The 13,504-nt window shown below is 42.3% G+C and overlaps 2 protein-coding genes across 4 annotated transcripts; one reads left to right on the top strand and one right to left on the bottom strand.

Moving 5' to 3' along the window:
• The first annotated feature begins 143 nt into the window (after window positions 1–143).
• On the top strand, window positions 144–10,166 carry LOC100680175. 3 transcript variants are annotated; one of them, XM_008205895.3, is made up of 5 exons: window positions 160–341; window positions 454–626; window positions 1,119–1,656; window positions 2,175–2,473; window positions 9,048–10,166. In XM_008205895.3, exons 3-5 carry the CDS (start codon window positions 1,172–1,174, stop codon window positions 9,320–9,322), a joined length of 1,059 nt encoding a protein of 352 aa, XP_008204117.1. In that variant the 5' UTR covers window positions 160–341; window positions 454–626; window positions 1,119–1,171; the 3' UTR covers window positions 9,323–10,166. The 3 variants fall into 3 exon arrangements, with proteins under 3 accessions (XP_016842874.1, XP_032455280.1, XP_008204117.1); XM_016987385.3 differs by having other exon boundaries at window positions 144–626; XM_032599389.1 differs by lacking the exon at window positions 9,048–10,166 and adding an exon at window positions 3,873–6,540 and having other exon boundaries at window positions 144–626.
• On the bottom strand, window positions 10,154–13,479 carry LOC100119720 (digestive organ expansion factor homolog). Its single transcript, XM_001603393.6, has 3 exons — window positions 13,389–13,479; window positions 12,733–12,998; window positions 10,154–12,648 (listed from the first exon to the last, which is right to left on the bottom strand). Exon 3 carries the CDS (start codon window positions 12,644–12,646, stop codon window positions 10,226–10,228), a length of 2,421 nt encoding a protein of 806 aa, XP_001603443.2. The 5' UTR covers window positions 12,647–12,648; window positions 12,733–12,998; window positions 13,389–13,479; the 3' UTR covers window positions 10,154–10,225.
• Window positions 13,480–13,504: the final 25 nt, after the last annotated feature.

The following is a 13,504-nucleotide window of genomic DNA, read 5'->3' as shown; positions in this document are numbered from 1 at the left end:
TGTGTACATACGTACACATATAGGTACAACACATGTACGAATGCGCGTGGCCGAGGCGGCGGCGGCGGTGGCGTCTGCGCGCACGTGGAAAATTTAATAGAACGAGTGAGAGAGGGAGAGAGAGAAAGCGCGAAGGCAGGGAGGATCGGCCAAGAGCTTGCGGAGCGCAGTCTTATGTGTCTTAAGCACGACGCGCGTTCTTGCCCCGGGCGCATTCGGAGAGATAAGTCGTACAAGTGCCTCGGCTCTTCCGATAGGCTCTGCTTTCTCTCTGACCTTCTACTTCGTACTTTTTCTTTTCTTTCTTCACGCACACCCGATCGAGCTTGCGAGTGAGCGCCGTGAGCACGATTTTATCCATATGCAGAGCTCATTGCGTTACTTATACTAGATCCTCGGCGAGAATTGCGTGTAAAATGCGCGAGATTCATAACTCTCGTGAACAAATTGCAGAACATACAGGGGAAGGAGTTTGAACGCAGGCGAGAGGATGCGCATCAGAGCCGAGTAAACAGACGGCGAGAGAAGGAGGTAAACAGATTTGAATGAGAGCTGTTTGGGAGAGGAGATGTGAAAGCCTGCTGGGAATCTGCATATCAACGTGAGAACCAGAACGTTCCTGGCTGGTCAGTATACATATAGGTAGATATAATACACGCCCGTCCGCGACATTATCATTCGCGCAGTATTTACAGTGCTCGGAGATGAATTTTTAATGGGGTTAGTTTTTCGCCGATATCGATCGCTATAGGAGTATATACATAGAGACTAAATTTGAATCGAGATCGCCGCGCCGAGCACGATGCACTCTATATTATACTGGGTTGCGATTCCATTTAAGAGTGGATTTCAACGAAACTCGGATCGCGCAACTCATAGAGCTGAAATCGAATAACTTTCCGGGCGAGTTTAATTAATTCGCGTCAAAAAAGACTACGTTACATGTAATTGCGGACGTCTCTCGCGCCGCGCTCGCCTACTTCCCATCAGTCGTCGGCGGCGAGCGCATGCAACGCGTGCGTCTAATTTTAAATCTAATTAAGCTCGCGATCGTTAAAGCGTTCGCTCCTTTTGTCCCGAGAATCAAAATAAAAGAGCCACCTTTCTTTCTGGATCAGGACAAGCTTGACCCGATAATCCCGAGAACTGAAAGAAGCGATCAGCCATCAGCATGATGAGCAGCGGCGCCGAGACGTCGAGCGAGAACCCGGCGGACAAGGCGAAGCAGGATGCGCTGTACGAGGACCGCGAGCCCAAGAAGATCATCCGGATAATAACGGTGACGGCCTACATGGTCTCGGTCTCGTTCGTCGGCATCGTCCTCAGCGCGTACTACATCTTCCTCTGGCATCCGCCGAACCCGAGACTCATGCACGCCCAGGCGATAAGCTCGCACTCGGAGCCGAGGGTCGACTTCCACGTGGCTCCGGAGCTTGACGCGCCGACCAGAGGACCACCGGCGATGATCATGTCGAGGATGGCACCGGCTGCTATCGACGTGTTCGCGGCTGCCGATGCCGAGGCCAGATTGCATCCCGAGCAGGAGAGACTCAAGACGAGACGGGAGATCGTGAAGAACATTAACCCCGTGCTGAAGGCGAACTTCGAGAAGGGCAAGTCGTCGGCAGAGGCTACTCTCGGACTGCAGGATGTCACGTGAGAACATTTTCTTTTATGTTTTCGATACGGAGTGGAATTGGGTGACTTGCATTGAAATAATTTTTTTTTTGGTGAATCTTCCTGTGGCTTTAAGGGCACGGTTGTTTCGTAACTTCATGTTTGGAGTTTTATGTTGTTGATTCGATATGCAAACAGCAGAAGGCCAGCCATCTGGAATAAGGGGCACGTGAAATTCGATCGTGTAATACGCATTTTACGAGCAATTGTAAAGATAGAACGAAATCATGCGAAGTGAACACGTGAGATACTTTATGGTTAAAAGTTCACGATTAAGTTGACCACTACAAACATTTTTTTTCACATTATTTTATAATTTATTTTCTATTCGATATTTTATAATAAAAGAAGTTCAGAGACTTGGTAACAATCTCTCGTTCTTAAAATTCTTCGAATTCACAACATTAACACACTTTCTGCCACCTCATTCGTATTACGCTAAATAGACATAAAAATTGTTAAGTGGGTAAAAACATGATTCAATTCTTTTCCAACAGTATGCTGGCACCGGTAATCGCGGAGAGTTCATCGTCCAACAGCGACGCTTCGTTCTCGACAAACTCGAGCGGTGACCAGACAGACAGGACTAGAAACAGCAGAACCTCGTCCTCTTTGAAAAACGACGCGTCGTCGGAGGAAGTATCGGGCGCAAGCTCGACGAGGGCTACGAAGAAAGTCAGCAGCGTAAAAAAACAGCACCAGATGCCCTTCGCTCTGAAGCATCTCGAGGTGCCGATCAAGTCGGAAGGATCCAGAAAGCGACCGCTAAAAGTCAGGACTACTCCGACGACACGAGGTTAGCACCGCTGTTTTTTTTTATAGCACTTGGTGTTGTGTTGCCTTCATACTGCCTTTCTTTAGATACGTATTAATTCGAGTGTACGAGGTGTACGAGAGAAATGAAATGTTGGCTTTGACATAAGTATTAATTATAATAATATATACGACAGTTGATCTTTGATGCTTGGAGAGGTCGGCTGGCAAATACATATGCATTCATATACATAGAAAATTCTCGTTTCGTGTAATCCAAGTTTTAATTGGTTTCTCAGATCAATCAATATATGTTCATTTGAGAAAATCCGTTTTATCTTCTCACTTCTTTATAATGTCGTATAATAAATTTGTCTAAAGCAATGCGTAGTAATTAACTGCTGGTTTATATACGAAAAGGACACACACAGCTACGTAGTTTAATTAAATTGAAGTATATGATCCTTAAGAACTTATTGTGATAATTGCGTGATGTATAACGTCGAAGGGACAAATGAAACAGAACGTATTTTTTAATGACCAAAATAAAATTTAATTACAGTATGACGATTCTCGACCTTTTTTCTAATTAACCGCGCGTAAATGAAAACGCGAAAACAAATACGACGCATTAATTAAAATCCCAAAAAATATAAGTAACTCATTTCTACGCATAGGATATCAAGTCTCTCGAAATGTCGTATCATCTCAAAATTAAACACGCACATCTGCTACTCATATCCAAAAGTGGCACGAGTGAAAATCGAATGTTTAGTACTCGGCGTATACACATATATCCGCAGAGTCGAAGTACGACGTGGTTTTCGGAGGCTCACTCTCGCGGGGATCGTTTGTGTAGACAACGACGAGATTAAACGAACCGGATGCTCAAATACAGCCAGTAACGTCTGACCGCGAAAAGAGGTGAGGAGAGGCTTTCAGAAATGCGATGCTGCGCTGCAGCCTTGCGTAACTTATCCAATGGTGCGTTGTTTCTAAATGGATTTACTTCTCATGCTAGTACCTTAATCTTTTCAGCCGTTAAATTATTGTGTTATTTTTAAGTTTATAACAATCTGATTTAGAAATATTACATCAGCTACATTAATATTAGCTAAACATCAGAGCTTTCAGCTAGTTCTCCATCCCTTTCCATAGAACATTAAAAACGAAAGTTGGCTAGAAAAGGAGTCAGCCATAATTAGCAATTTCCATGTCCATCTCCAATTTAACGGCAGTTCGCGCTAACTCAAAGTAGGTTTACGAAGAGCCCGAGAAGCGGAAGTATTGTATAAGTAATATATAAGCGCTTGGGTTGTTATATTAAGACATTAAAATGAAGCATATTTAGTGCTTTCACTTCTTTTGATGCTTTCGAACGTTTTACTGTTGTTTATTTATCTCTTCGTCATTCATTAATTACAGCGAAACCGTATTTATAGTAATTGGTTCATCCTCGGGACTGGCGCGGTGTATACCGAAGTTCACCTCAACCGGGTTAAAAAATGTGCGTCTCAGCAAGGGATTAGGACTCTCGCGGTTGAATTAAGTTTCCCGCGAGCCAAGGCAAGCCGAGATTGGGCACACAAAGACAGATTAGAGTAATCCAAAGGCGCTAGAAAAAAACGGCCAGGTTTATTAACGGATAAGTATCATAGCATTGGCTGCACGTGTGACAGTGTCTAGTATGTGAAACGCGGGGCCGACGATCTATATAGAGGATCGAGGGAGAGTGCCTCAGCTAGACAAGAGACATAATATTCAAAGCCATAGAAATGGTGCGAGTACAAGTTCCTGCAGGGGCGGGAGACTAATCAGACGACGAAGAGAGTTCGCGGAGCAAACGGGGCAAGGTCGCGCGCGCGCAACGCCGACGCCGGGGCTTCCTTCGGGTACATGCGTTATATCATCGGTTGCCTTGCTTATATATACCAGTATATAAGCAAGCGCACTTGGTTCTCTTTATCCGCTAGTGCAAACAAAGTCGTGCGTGTGCGTGCGGGTGTATTTGTCTTGCTACCGTTACACTTACAATTCTGATCCTCTTTCTCTCGATCTCTGAAATTGTTTTTATTTCTTGTTGTTACTCCCCGGAAACGGAAATTTTCAAACTACTTAATTGTATAAGTGTATAGACTTGGCGATTCGCCCTACAATTTGGCGTTTTTTTTTCTCCTGTTGGAATTTTATACATAATTCTCGTTAACTGAATATTATCCTTATTAACTGAGTAATTGTCATAGACGACTTGTACCCTTGGATATAGGTTCACTGATTTCAACTTAGCAATCACAAGACTGTATCAGAACAAAACGTTTAATTATTTTGGTATAGATCCGGTGTAACTCGTACATCCAGCAGTTCTTAACCCAGAAATAACGACGTCGGAGAATTGAAGCTTGCTCCGAGCAAAGCAAACGAAAAATACGGCAGTTCTAGTTAATCCTACGCCTCCTGTGCGGAAGTTAAAAAATCGAACGCTCCGAAAACAAAGGCGCGGTGTTCTTCCTAATACTTGAGCTCGAACGGCTAATCGTCCGATGGACGGAAACGCGTTATTTGCCCAGTTAATAAACTCAACAGTTTATCGGACGAGGGAACCGCGATGAAATTGATCAAACTATCAATAAATTCGGTTTCGATTCCTCGAGAAAATGCTATGATTATATTTTTTTAACAATATTTGTTGAGTAACTATATTTTTTTAAGACTTATTGTTACGATTTTAACTTCAATGTTTCTATATCTAATCGCGAAAGCTCACAAAACAAATCAATGCTTCGATTTACGCACAATGCCGCTATTAACCCTCCATAGACAAACGAAAATCTAAAAATAACGTAGGAAGTCACGTGCAACTCCCCCATCCGCACGAGTCATCGAACGACCAAACGCAAATTCAGTTACAAGCGCTCTTCACGACGACAAGCCGTAAGTGCTCTTTTATATACAATGTATAAGAGCCGGTCACGTGTCGTACACTCAAACGAGCTAAGACGAAAATTCGATAGATCAAATTAATCTGCGCACGCCAAAATTCACATGTCCGACAACGCCGCAGTCACGCGCCTGAGCGCGCGAGACCCGTCCCGCACTGTCCATCAAGCGCCTAATACCTACTTATCGATCGGGTTGTAAGAGCACGAGCAATAAACTTTCACGCGCACGGAGAGCGAGTGTATAACCTGGTGAATATTCGGATGTGTCAAGGCCCTTCGCCGGCGATATCGCGGCGCAGAGCTTGCAAAATCCGGGCTAATGGCCTGGATCTAGGCTGATGCTAAAGATCCTCGATTATATGTATACACGTCTTTCGATTTATCCGGAAACGCGCGTCCGTCGACGTCCTCATTCCGTTTTCAAGCTCGTTCGAAGTAGAATTTTTCATGCGACGTTCAGCAGCTATTCACGTATGATAAATGTATAATGCCCAGAAAAACGCTGTGCTCAACGAAGCTCCGAGTTTTATCGCATGAAACTCGGAATTTTTCAATTAAAGCTCGCGTTCGTGAAAATGAAAAAATTTTAAATTCCTCAAAGTGCATGATATTTTCCAAGGAATTACTGACCCCCTTATTCCACCCATACTCGAAAATATTACATCACGCGCGATTCAAAGCAAGCCTAGCTTACGTAACTTTCCCGCCGTCTTGGAGAAAAGCTCGATGATTTTCCCCCCGGTCACGCGGCGGCGCCAGCTCCCTGCGCAGAGAGTCGCGGAGCATGTATTATAACACATATCGCGTGTGTCGTCGAGCTTGCGCAAGCTTCCGCGTGGCAGCGCTGCTATTCTCCCCCGAGCACCTCCGCGCCTCTCAGTGGCCCAAGGCGTAGGTGGCGTCCGGTCAGCCCTCGTACTCCTCGCCGAGAATAGACGCGTGGACATCCTCCATTCGCTCGACTCCTGGACGACAGAGTGTGCGCTTTGACAGGCCTACACATGGGCCCGTCGCGACCATCAGCGCGGTAGGCCGTCGTTTGGAGTTTTTTGCTTCCCTCGATTTTCCTACTTCTTACGCGTGCGTGAATGCATCGAGAGAGGATCGCGGAAGGATAATACCTACATCGAGGACCGAGAGGTTCGTTGCGCTGCGCTGACTCGGCTGTGTGGTAAGGAGAGCTTTCGAATAGATGTATATAGCTATACACACGGGAAGAATAAGTTGGATCGTGGGTTTTTCTTACACCCAATGCTGATTGATGTGTACTTATTGAGAAGTGAGTATATCGATATTATATGAATATTCGTGTTTGCGCAAAGTAATCCAAGGCATTATAGCGAAAATAAATTAACACCGCGCGTTTCGCGCTTTTTCTTTGTTTGAGCGCAAACGGAACTATATTGTTTACATTCGCATCGATCGGCGGGCGCGCGCGCGTGTGTATGTAATGACTACTAATATATTCCCTTTGTTACGAGTTGTGCAAACAGCGAGAGAGTCGTTGTTTTCGTAATTAGTTTTAGATTGGATTTTATTGCAGCTGATTCACAGGGGAGATATTACTGCGAATATATACCTATACATGCGTATATAGGCATCTACTCGAGAATAAGGGTCAATTCTGACGCGCAGGGTGGCATGACCTCGGCGTAGATGGCTCTTATACTGTTTGTTCCTCGAATCTATACAAGCGGCTCGATACGGGGTAGATAAAATGCTGATCCTGTCGACGCTGAACTCATATTGATATGGGATTATCTCGTGCTTGAACTTTCGATAAAGAGTCATGAGAATAGGACGAGTCTGAAATATTTGTTGTAATGTATTGTAATGGATCTTTGAAGGAATAGTACGGGTAATTTAACAATCAAAATCCAAGGGCTTCTTTTATTACAGAGCTTGATGCAAAAATAGAATTTATACGCGCTGTTGATGGAATCAACATTTTACTGTACGACTGGGTTTTACCGGTGTGTTCTTGTCATTCGAGTTATTTTCCGAGAGGATCGCGTGTATTTATACCGTTGTTACCTCGAGTCTCCCCTTTTAATTACGTTTTCTACCATACTGTAATTAAAAATTAATTACATTGCGTTTCATTACAGGCCCAGCACGCTTGTACGACACGTTACGATGAATAGTCTTCGAACAAATGTTGATACAGTTTATCCAAAAAGTTTGTTGTTATAATTTATTTATTAATTAAAAATCTTCTGTATCAAATGCAATTTTTTCGAACTCGACCTAATCAGCTAATTCTACGCGGCACTTCGAGTCGTGATCGAGTTTAAAAATAAAGAGAATCGCGAGCAATGTGGATCAGAAAAGCTTTCGAAAAGATACACAAAGTCGACCGTTCCAAACACAAGGAGGATATATCGAGAGTCGTTGCATAAACACAATCGAGCTAGTCTGGGCAGAATATCGAGGATAAAATTACTCCGTAAATTCACGTTCTAAACGCATTAGATATATCGGTGCACATCAATCAGCCAAATTGGGCAAGCTATACAATCGTCAGAGAGAAGCTATTCAGAAAAAAATATCGTTTGCACAAAAAAGTCATTATTAAATTCACAGTATAGTCAACTTAACGCATCTGTCACTGTTGTATAGCGCGAGGAATATTGAGATCAATCATCATGGCAAGCATTGTCTTACCAAAATCGATCTTTTCTACTGAACACACATATTTTGCTCTTATCTGATAAGTTCCAAGAGCTTTGCAAACATGGCATTCTTCAGCTCAATCAAGATTCAAGCCGCGCGTATATGCATGTGTGTATAGCCAAAGCACACGATCGATGAAAAAAAAATTTCTCAATATTCCACGCGACAAGAAGGTCAAAAAATCCGCAACGAAAAGAGAGTCCTCCTACAGCTAACACAAATATAGACATCCATACTAAAGCACGAACTAAAGATGGTAACCGCGCAGAGCCGGGCCCGTCGTAGGATGCAGATCTCGCGGAAGATGAGCGCGCACAACGTGATGGCAAGCATCAGCCGCACCCTCGGTACGAAGCACGCCGAAGGCAAGCCCGCGAACGAGGTCAAGTTCGCCGGCGAGGAAAGCAAGGACAAGCTCTACGAGCCCAAGCACAAGCAGAAACTCGTGCGCGTCCTCACAGTCGTCGCCTACATTATCTCCGTCAGCCTCGCGGCCATAGTTCTGTCGCTCTACTACATGTACATATGGGACCCATCGGATCACCGATACAGGCCGCACAAATCGCCCAACGCGACTACGCCGTTGCCTCCGGCCAAGACATCCTGTGTCGACGTCACGCCCTCGGTTATGGATGAAATTGCTGGATCGACCAATAAACTCAATGGTAAATTGGATGCGAGGTGGCTTCGTTTTTTTTTTCAATGTGATCGTTTTGAATGATGCGCGCGGCTGACCACACTCGGCACGTTTCTACTGGTAGTTTATATCTTGGGAGATTTTTTAGGATTGACTATAGGAAAACGTGTGAGACAAAGACATTATGTGATTTTCTGAAGTAAGCATCATTTTTCAATCTTTCCAAAATATAAAAGGCTTTCCCAAAAAAAAAATTTAATCGCGTTAAGATAAAAATAGGTATCTAAAAAGAAGTCGAAGCCAACATTTCATGAATTGAATTGTCATGTATTTCAGACTATTATAAAAAACTCTTCACACTTCCACAGGAACGTCGCCGGACGGAACAACACCACTAGGTTCATCGACCACCGACTCCTCGCAGTCTACCTACGACTCAAGTCCCCAGCAGCTGGTCAAGAGCAGTCTCTACCGCACCCTAACGACCCCAGCGAGTCAGAGAGACGTGGACTACTCCACGGACCTACCCCTTATGCCGTCGATCTCTTCCGACCAATTCCAGGCGGTACCGCACGTCACCAACGACGAAGAGTACCACGACAGCACGATAGAGCCAGGTGCGGATGACCTCATGGACGATTGACTCTACGAGATTGAATCGCGACGACTTTTTCTAATGTATAGGAGCGTTTGCACTTGATTGTATAATGCGATCGACGACGATGTTTTGGAATTAAATCACCGACGCTGCAGAAGGATATATCGATGTTAGAGATTTTCGTTGATTATATACATCAACATCATTAAATATGGACACGTTATATTACATATTAATGTGTTGGAACCAGCTCATGCGGCTCCTCTATCCAAATCCTCGCCGTGCGAAAGTTATATGAAATTGTTGAACTGATATGTATCGCGTTGAATGATTCTCTATATACTTCCAGTTATACTCTGTATACTTTTTTTAAACGAATCTTCTACTTCGACGTTACTTATATAATGCATATTACGTATCGTCTAGTTCGGTTTTCAACGAGCATGTAAGTCAGCCTTTCTGAACTAAGCACGTACTATAAGTCTAAGATTATGATGATAGGGCCTGACTACTATATTACAATATTATATTTAGACGCATGACAAAAGATTATAACGATTTCGTTTGGGTATTAGGCTGTGAAGAAATATTGATGTTTAGAACTATCATTCACGTCACTGTCAACGAAGCATGCAGAATAAGCATCATGTATGCGTAACAATTGTTTCTCTCGCGAATTGGCCCAAGTGCGATGTATGATTTAGAGAAGTATTGTAATGACGCAATATTATAAGGAATAATGTAAACAAAGATAAAGCGGTAGAAATCTACTAAACAAAGTTCTCCTATTGATAACCATTAGGATTACATAAATATTATGAAGATGTGATACACAACCGTTATTATACGAATTTACTGTAAAATAAAAACGAAGCGTTTATTATCGAAATTAATTTATTTATCAAATATGTACAAAAACAAATATCTTATCTCTTATCGTCCCTCCTATCATCCGGTCATCACCATGTGAACCGTTTTTTCCGAGCTGACCATCTTGCCGGCTCTGTCGCTGCCGACGATGGCCGAGAGCGGCAGAACATCGTATTTACAATAAACCGTCGTCACTGTCATGTTACTCGAGGAGCCCGACTTCGGATTTTGGTAAGCCTCTTGCATCAGGTTGCACATCTCGCTGTAGAAGTGCGAGAACGCGGGCGGCGCATAGAAGATGATGTGTCTGATTCCTTTAACGCGAATTCTTCGGAAGAAGTGGAAACGCTCGGTGTACAGGAGGAAGTTAGCGTCGCTGTGAAAGAACATGTCTCTCGCTCTGGCCACCTTCGCATCCCGCGTGTACTCGCAAATCTGGACGAAACTGATGTCCTCCTTTCGAAAGTAATTTCGAAGCTTGACATAGTCAAAGTATGAGGGTACGAAAATCAGCGTGTGATTCATTATACTGTCTCTGTACTGAGGCAAGATTTTCGTGGTGAAAAATTCAAATCTTGCATCGATGGCTTTTGCGTGATCGTTTACGTTGAATCTGTGAAAGACCTGTGGAATCTGCACCAGTACATGCGTGATGGACCCCGTTGATATGGGATTGGCGATTTTTACTTTGCCCGAGTAATTGTGACAGTGTTTGTTAAAGATTCCGTGAATTTCTGGCAGTTGAATACCGGAAAATATCAGGGTTTGCCTGTAATACTTGCTCCAGCCATTCACGCACCAGCTGCGTACTCGTCCGAAATCTGTACCATGCGAGTTCTTCGGTTGCAGGTGCAGGTGATTCATGACGTGGAGAAGATGATCCCAATTCTGCATGAAGAAAATCTCCATTTGGTCCATGATTAAGAGCTCTACGGAAGCGAGAAAGTCGTAATCTCGATCTTCTTCTCCCTCTGCTCCAATCGTCATTCTCATTCCCAGTACAGATGAGATGATTATGTCAGAAGAGTAAAAATCTGAATACAGCTTCAGAGCCTTTTTGGTAATGGATATACCAATTTTAAAAGTGTCGTCCGTATTTCCTTTGAAAGTTTGTTCATAATCCTCTGGTTTAGGATTTTTCTTAGGCATAATAATTTCACTACCTCCAAAGTCTTCCATGAATCTTTTCTTGTTTATTACAGATCCACCTTTCTCTTCGCCAATAAATATTGAAATAAGCAGCTCTACTATTTTTAAACAAGAATATCTGAAAGGCACAAGAATTAAAACTTTGGGTCTCAAAAGACCTTGATCTCTGTATTCATCTGGAATTTCACTCATATCCGTTAATTTTGACTTCTGAATCTTTGCATTGTGATGCAGTACTTTAGTCCTAGTTTTCAAAACATGGTTAATCGCGTGTAAGCAATATGTGAACTGTATTTCTGCTTCATTGTCAAATGTCCTTTCACAGTACAATAAATCTTGATAATTATTAATAACAGATAACAGTTCCTTTTGTAGAGGAGTCAGAGGACTGGGATTTGTTTCCAAGTCATCTTTTATGTTGTTATAATTAGCTTTAGTAAGATTACCCTGGATTAAGGATTTCACATATAATTCATTCCAATCTACATTATTAATCAATGTAGGCACTTTGCCATGTTCTGCAAAAGTTTTATCTTCCAATACTGAAACTTTTTGTTTTTTCATTGCAGACTCTTTTACTTTATCTACTTGTGGTATTTGACAAATTACATTACCTAAATTTGGCCACTTTAATTTTTGTGTACTTAAGCTTACTGGTAAATTAGACAATGCTTGATACAATTCATTATCAAGATCGTTACGTAGATGTATTGTAAAAGGATCTTTCACATGCCCAGCATCTTCACGAGCAGTCTCTTCATCTTCTTCATCTTTTTCTTTTATTTCTACTTCAATCTCATCTTCCTTTTGTACTTTCTTTTTCTTGGATTTTGTTTCATTTTTCAGATTTTTATTCTCTGATTCTGATTCTCCGCTTCCCTCACTTTCGCTTTCATCTTCATCTTCAGCACATTCTTCAATATCAACATCTTCATCCTCTTTTTCCACATCCACCTCGTCATTCTCTTCACCACTGTCCTCGTTATCTACCTGCTCCTCATTTAACTCCTGTTCTTCTACTGCATCTTCTGCAGAATTTTCTTCAATCTCTTCTTCGCTCTCACTTTCAGAAACAACAGCTACTTTTTTAACGACATTCTGGCCTTTAAATGTTTTTAAAAGATCATTCACTGGATCTTCCTCTTCTTCTTCTTCTGAGCTGTCTTGTGCATAATAACTTTGCTGCCTTGCTTTATACTCTTCAACTTTTTGTCTACGATTTTCAATCTCTTCATTTTTAGCTTCTCTTTCTTTGATATAGGACGCAGTCCTATAATTAAATTTTCCTTTACGTTTTGGTTTTGATATCGGCTCTTTGCGAGATCGAGAAAACTTCTTTCCACGCGGCATATCTAAATTAAATAAACATTATGTTATCACAACTAATAAAATAATAATGAGCAAAATGTAAAGTTGAATTACCCGTTCGCACTTACCTCAAAAATTGTGTAAACAATTCACAAAATCAAAATAAAAATTACAGAGCGTTCTAAAACAAGTCCACATGGAGAGCGTGCGTGAAACGAGGTTATGTTTGGGTGTAAATAATGTATATATAGCACATATATAGCACTAGCAGAAAACATTCTGGCACTCACTTAAGTTGGTATCACTGATGTTACTATCTAAATCTAGAGGGTACAGATCAGATCTAAGTACATGGTCAAGTTGTCGACTTGTCGTTCGTTTAAAAAAATCTATTCTGCAAAAAACAATACTTTAACACATTAATACATTTAGAGCAATAATAAGTCTGTCCATTGTCGCCAATAAAATATTGATCAAGGTTTACGTAGCAACAAGCAAAAAAATGAATATTAAAAAGCCCTATTTACATTTTAGCAATAACCGAATAAACTAGCTTATTATGGTTTTTTATCAGATCTATATCAGCTTCCACAATGAGCACTTGCACCTTAACAGTACCATATAAGGATACTTAAATTTTCGTTTGTTATCTATCTATCGTGGAACTGGCGGCAGTGCGCGCGCTCATCAATAAATAAAACACGGGCGAGCCATCAGATCAGAATCGCATTTAAGAGAGAAAGAGAGAGAGAGAGAGAGACGACGGCGCGAGTAGGTAACTTACCTATCAGAGCTAAACAGAGCCCCTTTGCGGTGGCCTGGCGGCGGAGTTCACGTAATCTCGCGCACGTGTATGTATCGCAACAACAACGCACGTACACACATACATGTGCAGTCAGA

Source organism: Nasonia vitripennis, chromosome 4 (assembly GCF_009193385.2).
Source record: "Nasonia vitripennis strain AsymCx chromosome 4, Nvit_psr_1.1, whole genome shotgun sequence".
In the NCBI taxonomy this organism is placed as follows: Eukaryota; Metazoa; Arthropoda; class Insecta; order Hymenoptera; family Pteromalidae; genus Nasonia; species Nasonia vitripennis.
This window is presented reverse-complemented; position numbering and strand designations above follow the sequence as displayed.

Coding starts and splice junctions, on each gene's coding strand:
- LOC100119720 (XM_001603393.6), bottom strand. CDS start 12,646: ATGCCGCGTGGAAAGAAGTTTTCTCGATCTCGCAAAGAGCCGATATCA.
- LOC100680175 (XM_016987385.3), top strand. CDS start 1,172: ATGATGAGCAGCGGCGCCGAGACGTCGAGCGAGAACCCGGCGGACAAG. Junction 1,657..2,174: donor CTCGGACTGCAGGATGTCAC/GTGAGAACATTT, acceptor CTTTTCCAACAG/TATGCTGGCACCGGTAATCG. Junction 2,474..9,047: donor GACTACTCCGACGACACGAG/GTTAGCACCGCT, acceptor ACACTTCCACAG/GAACGTCGCCGGACGGAACA.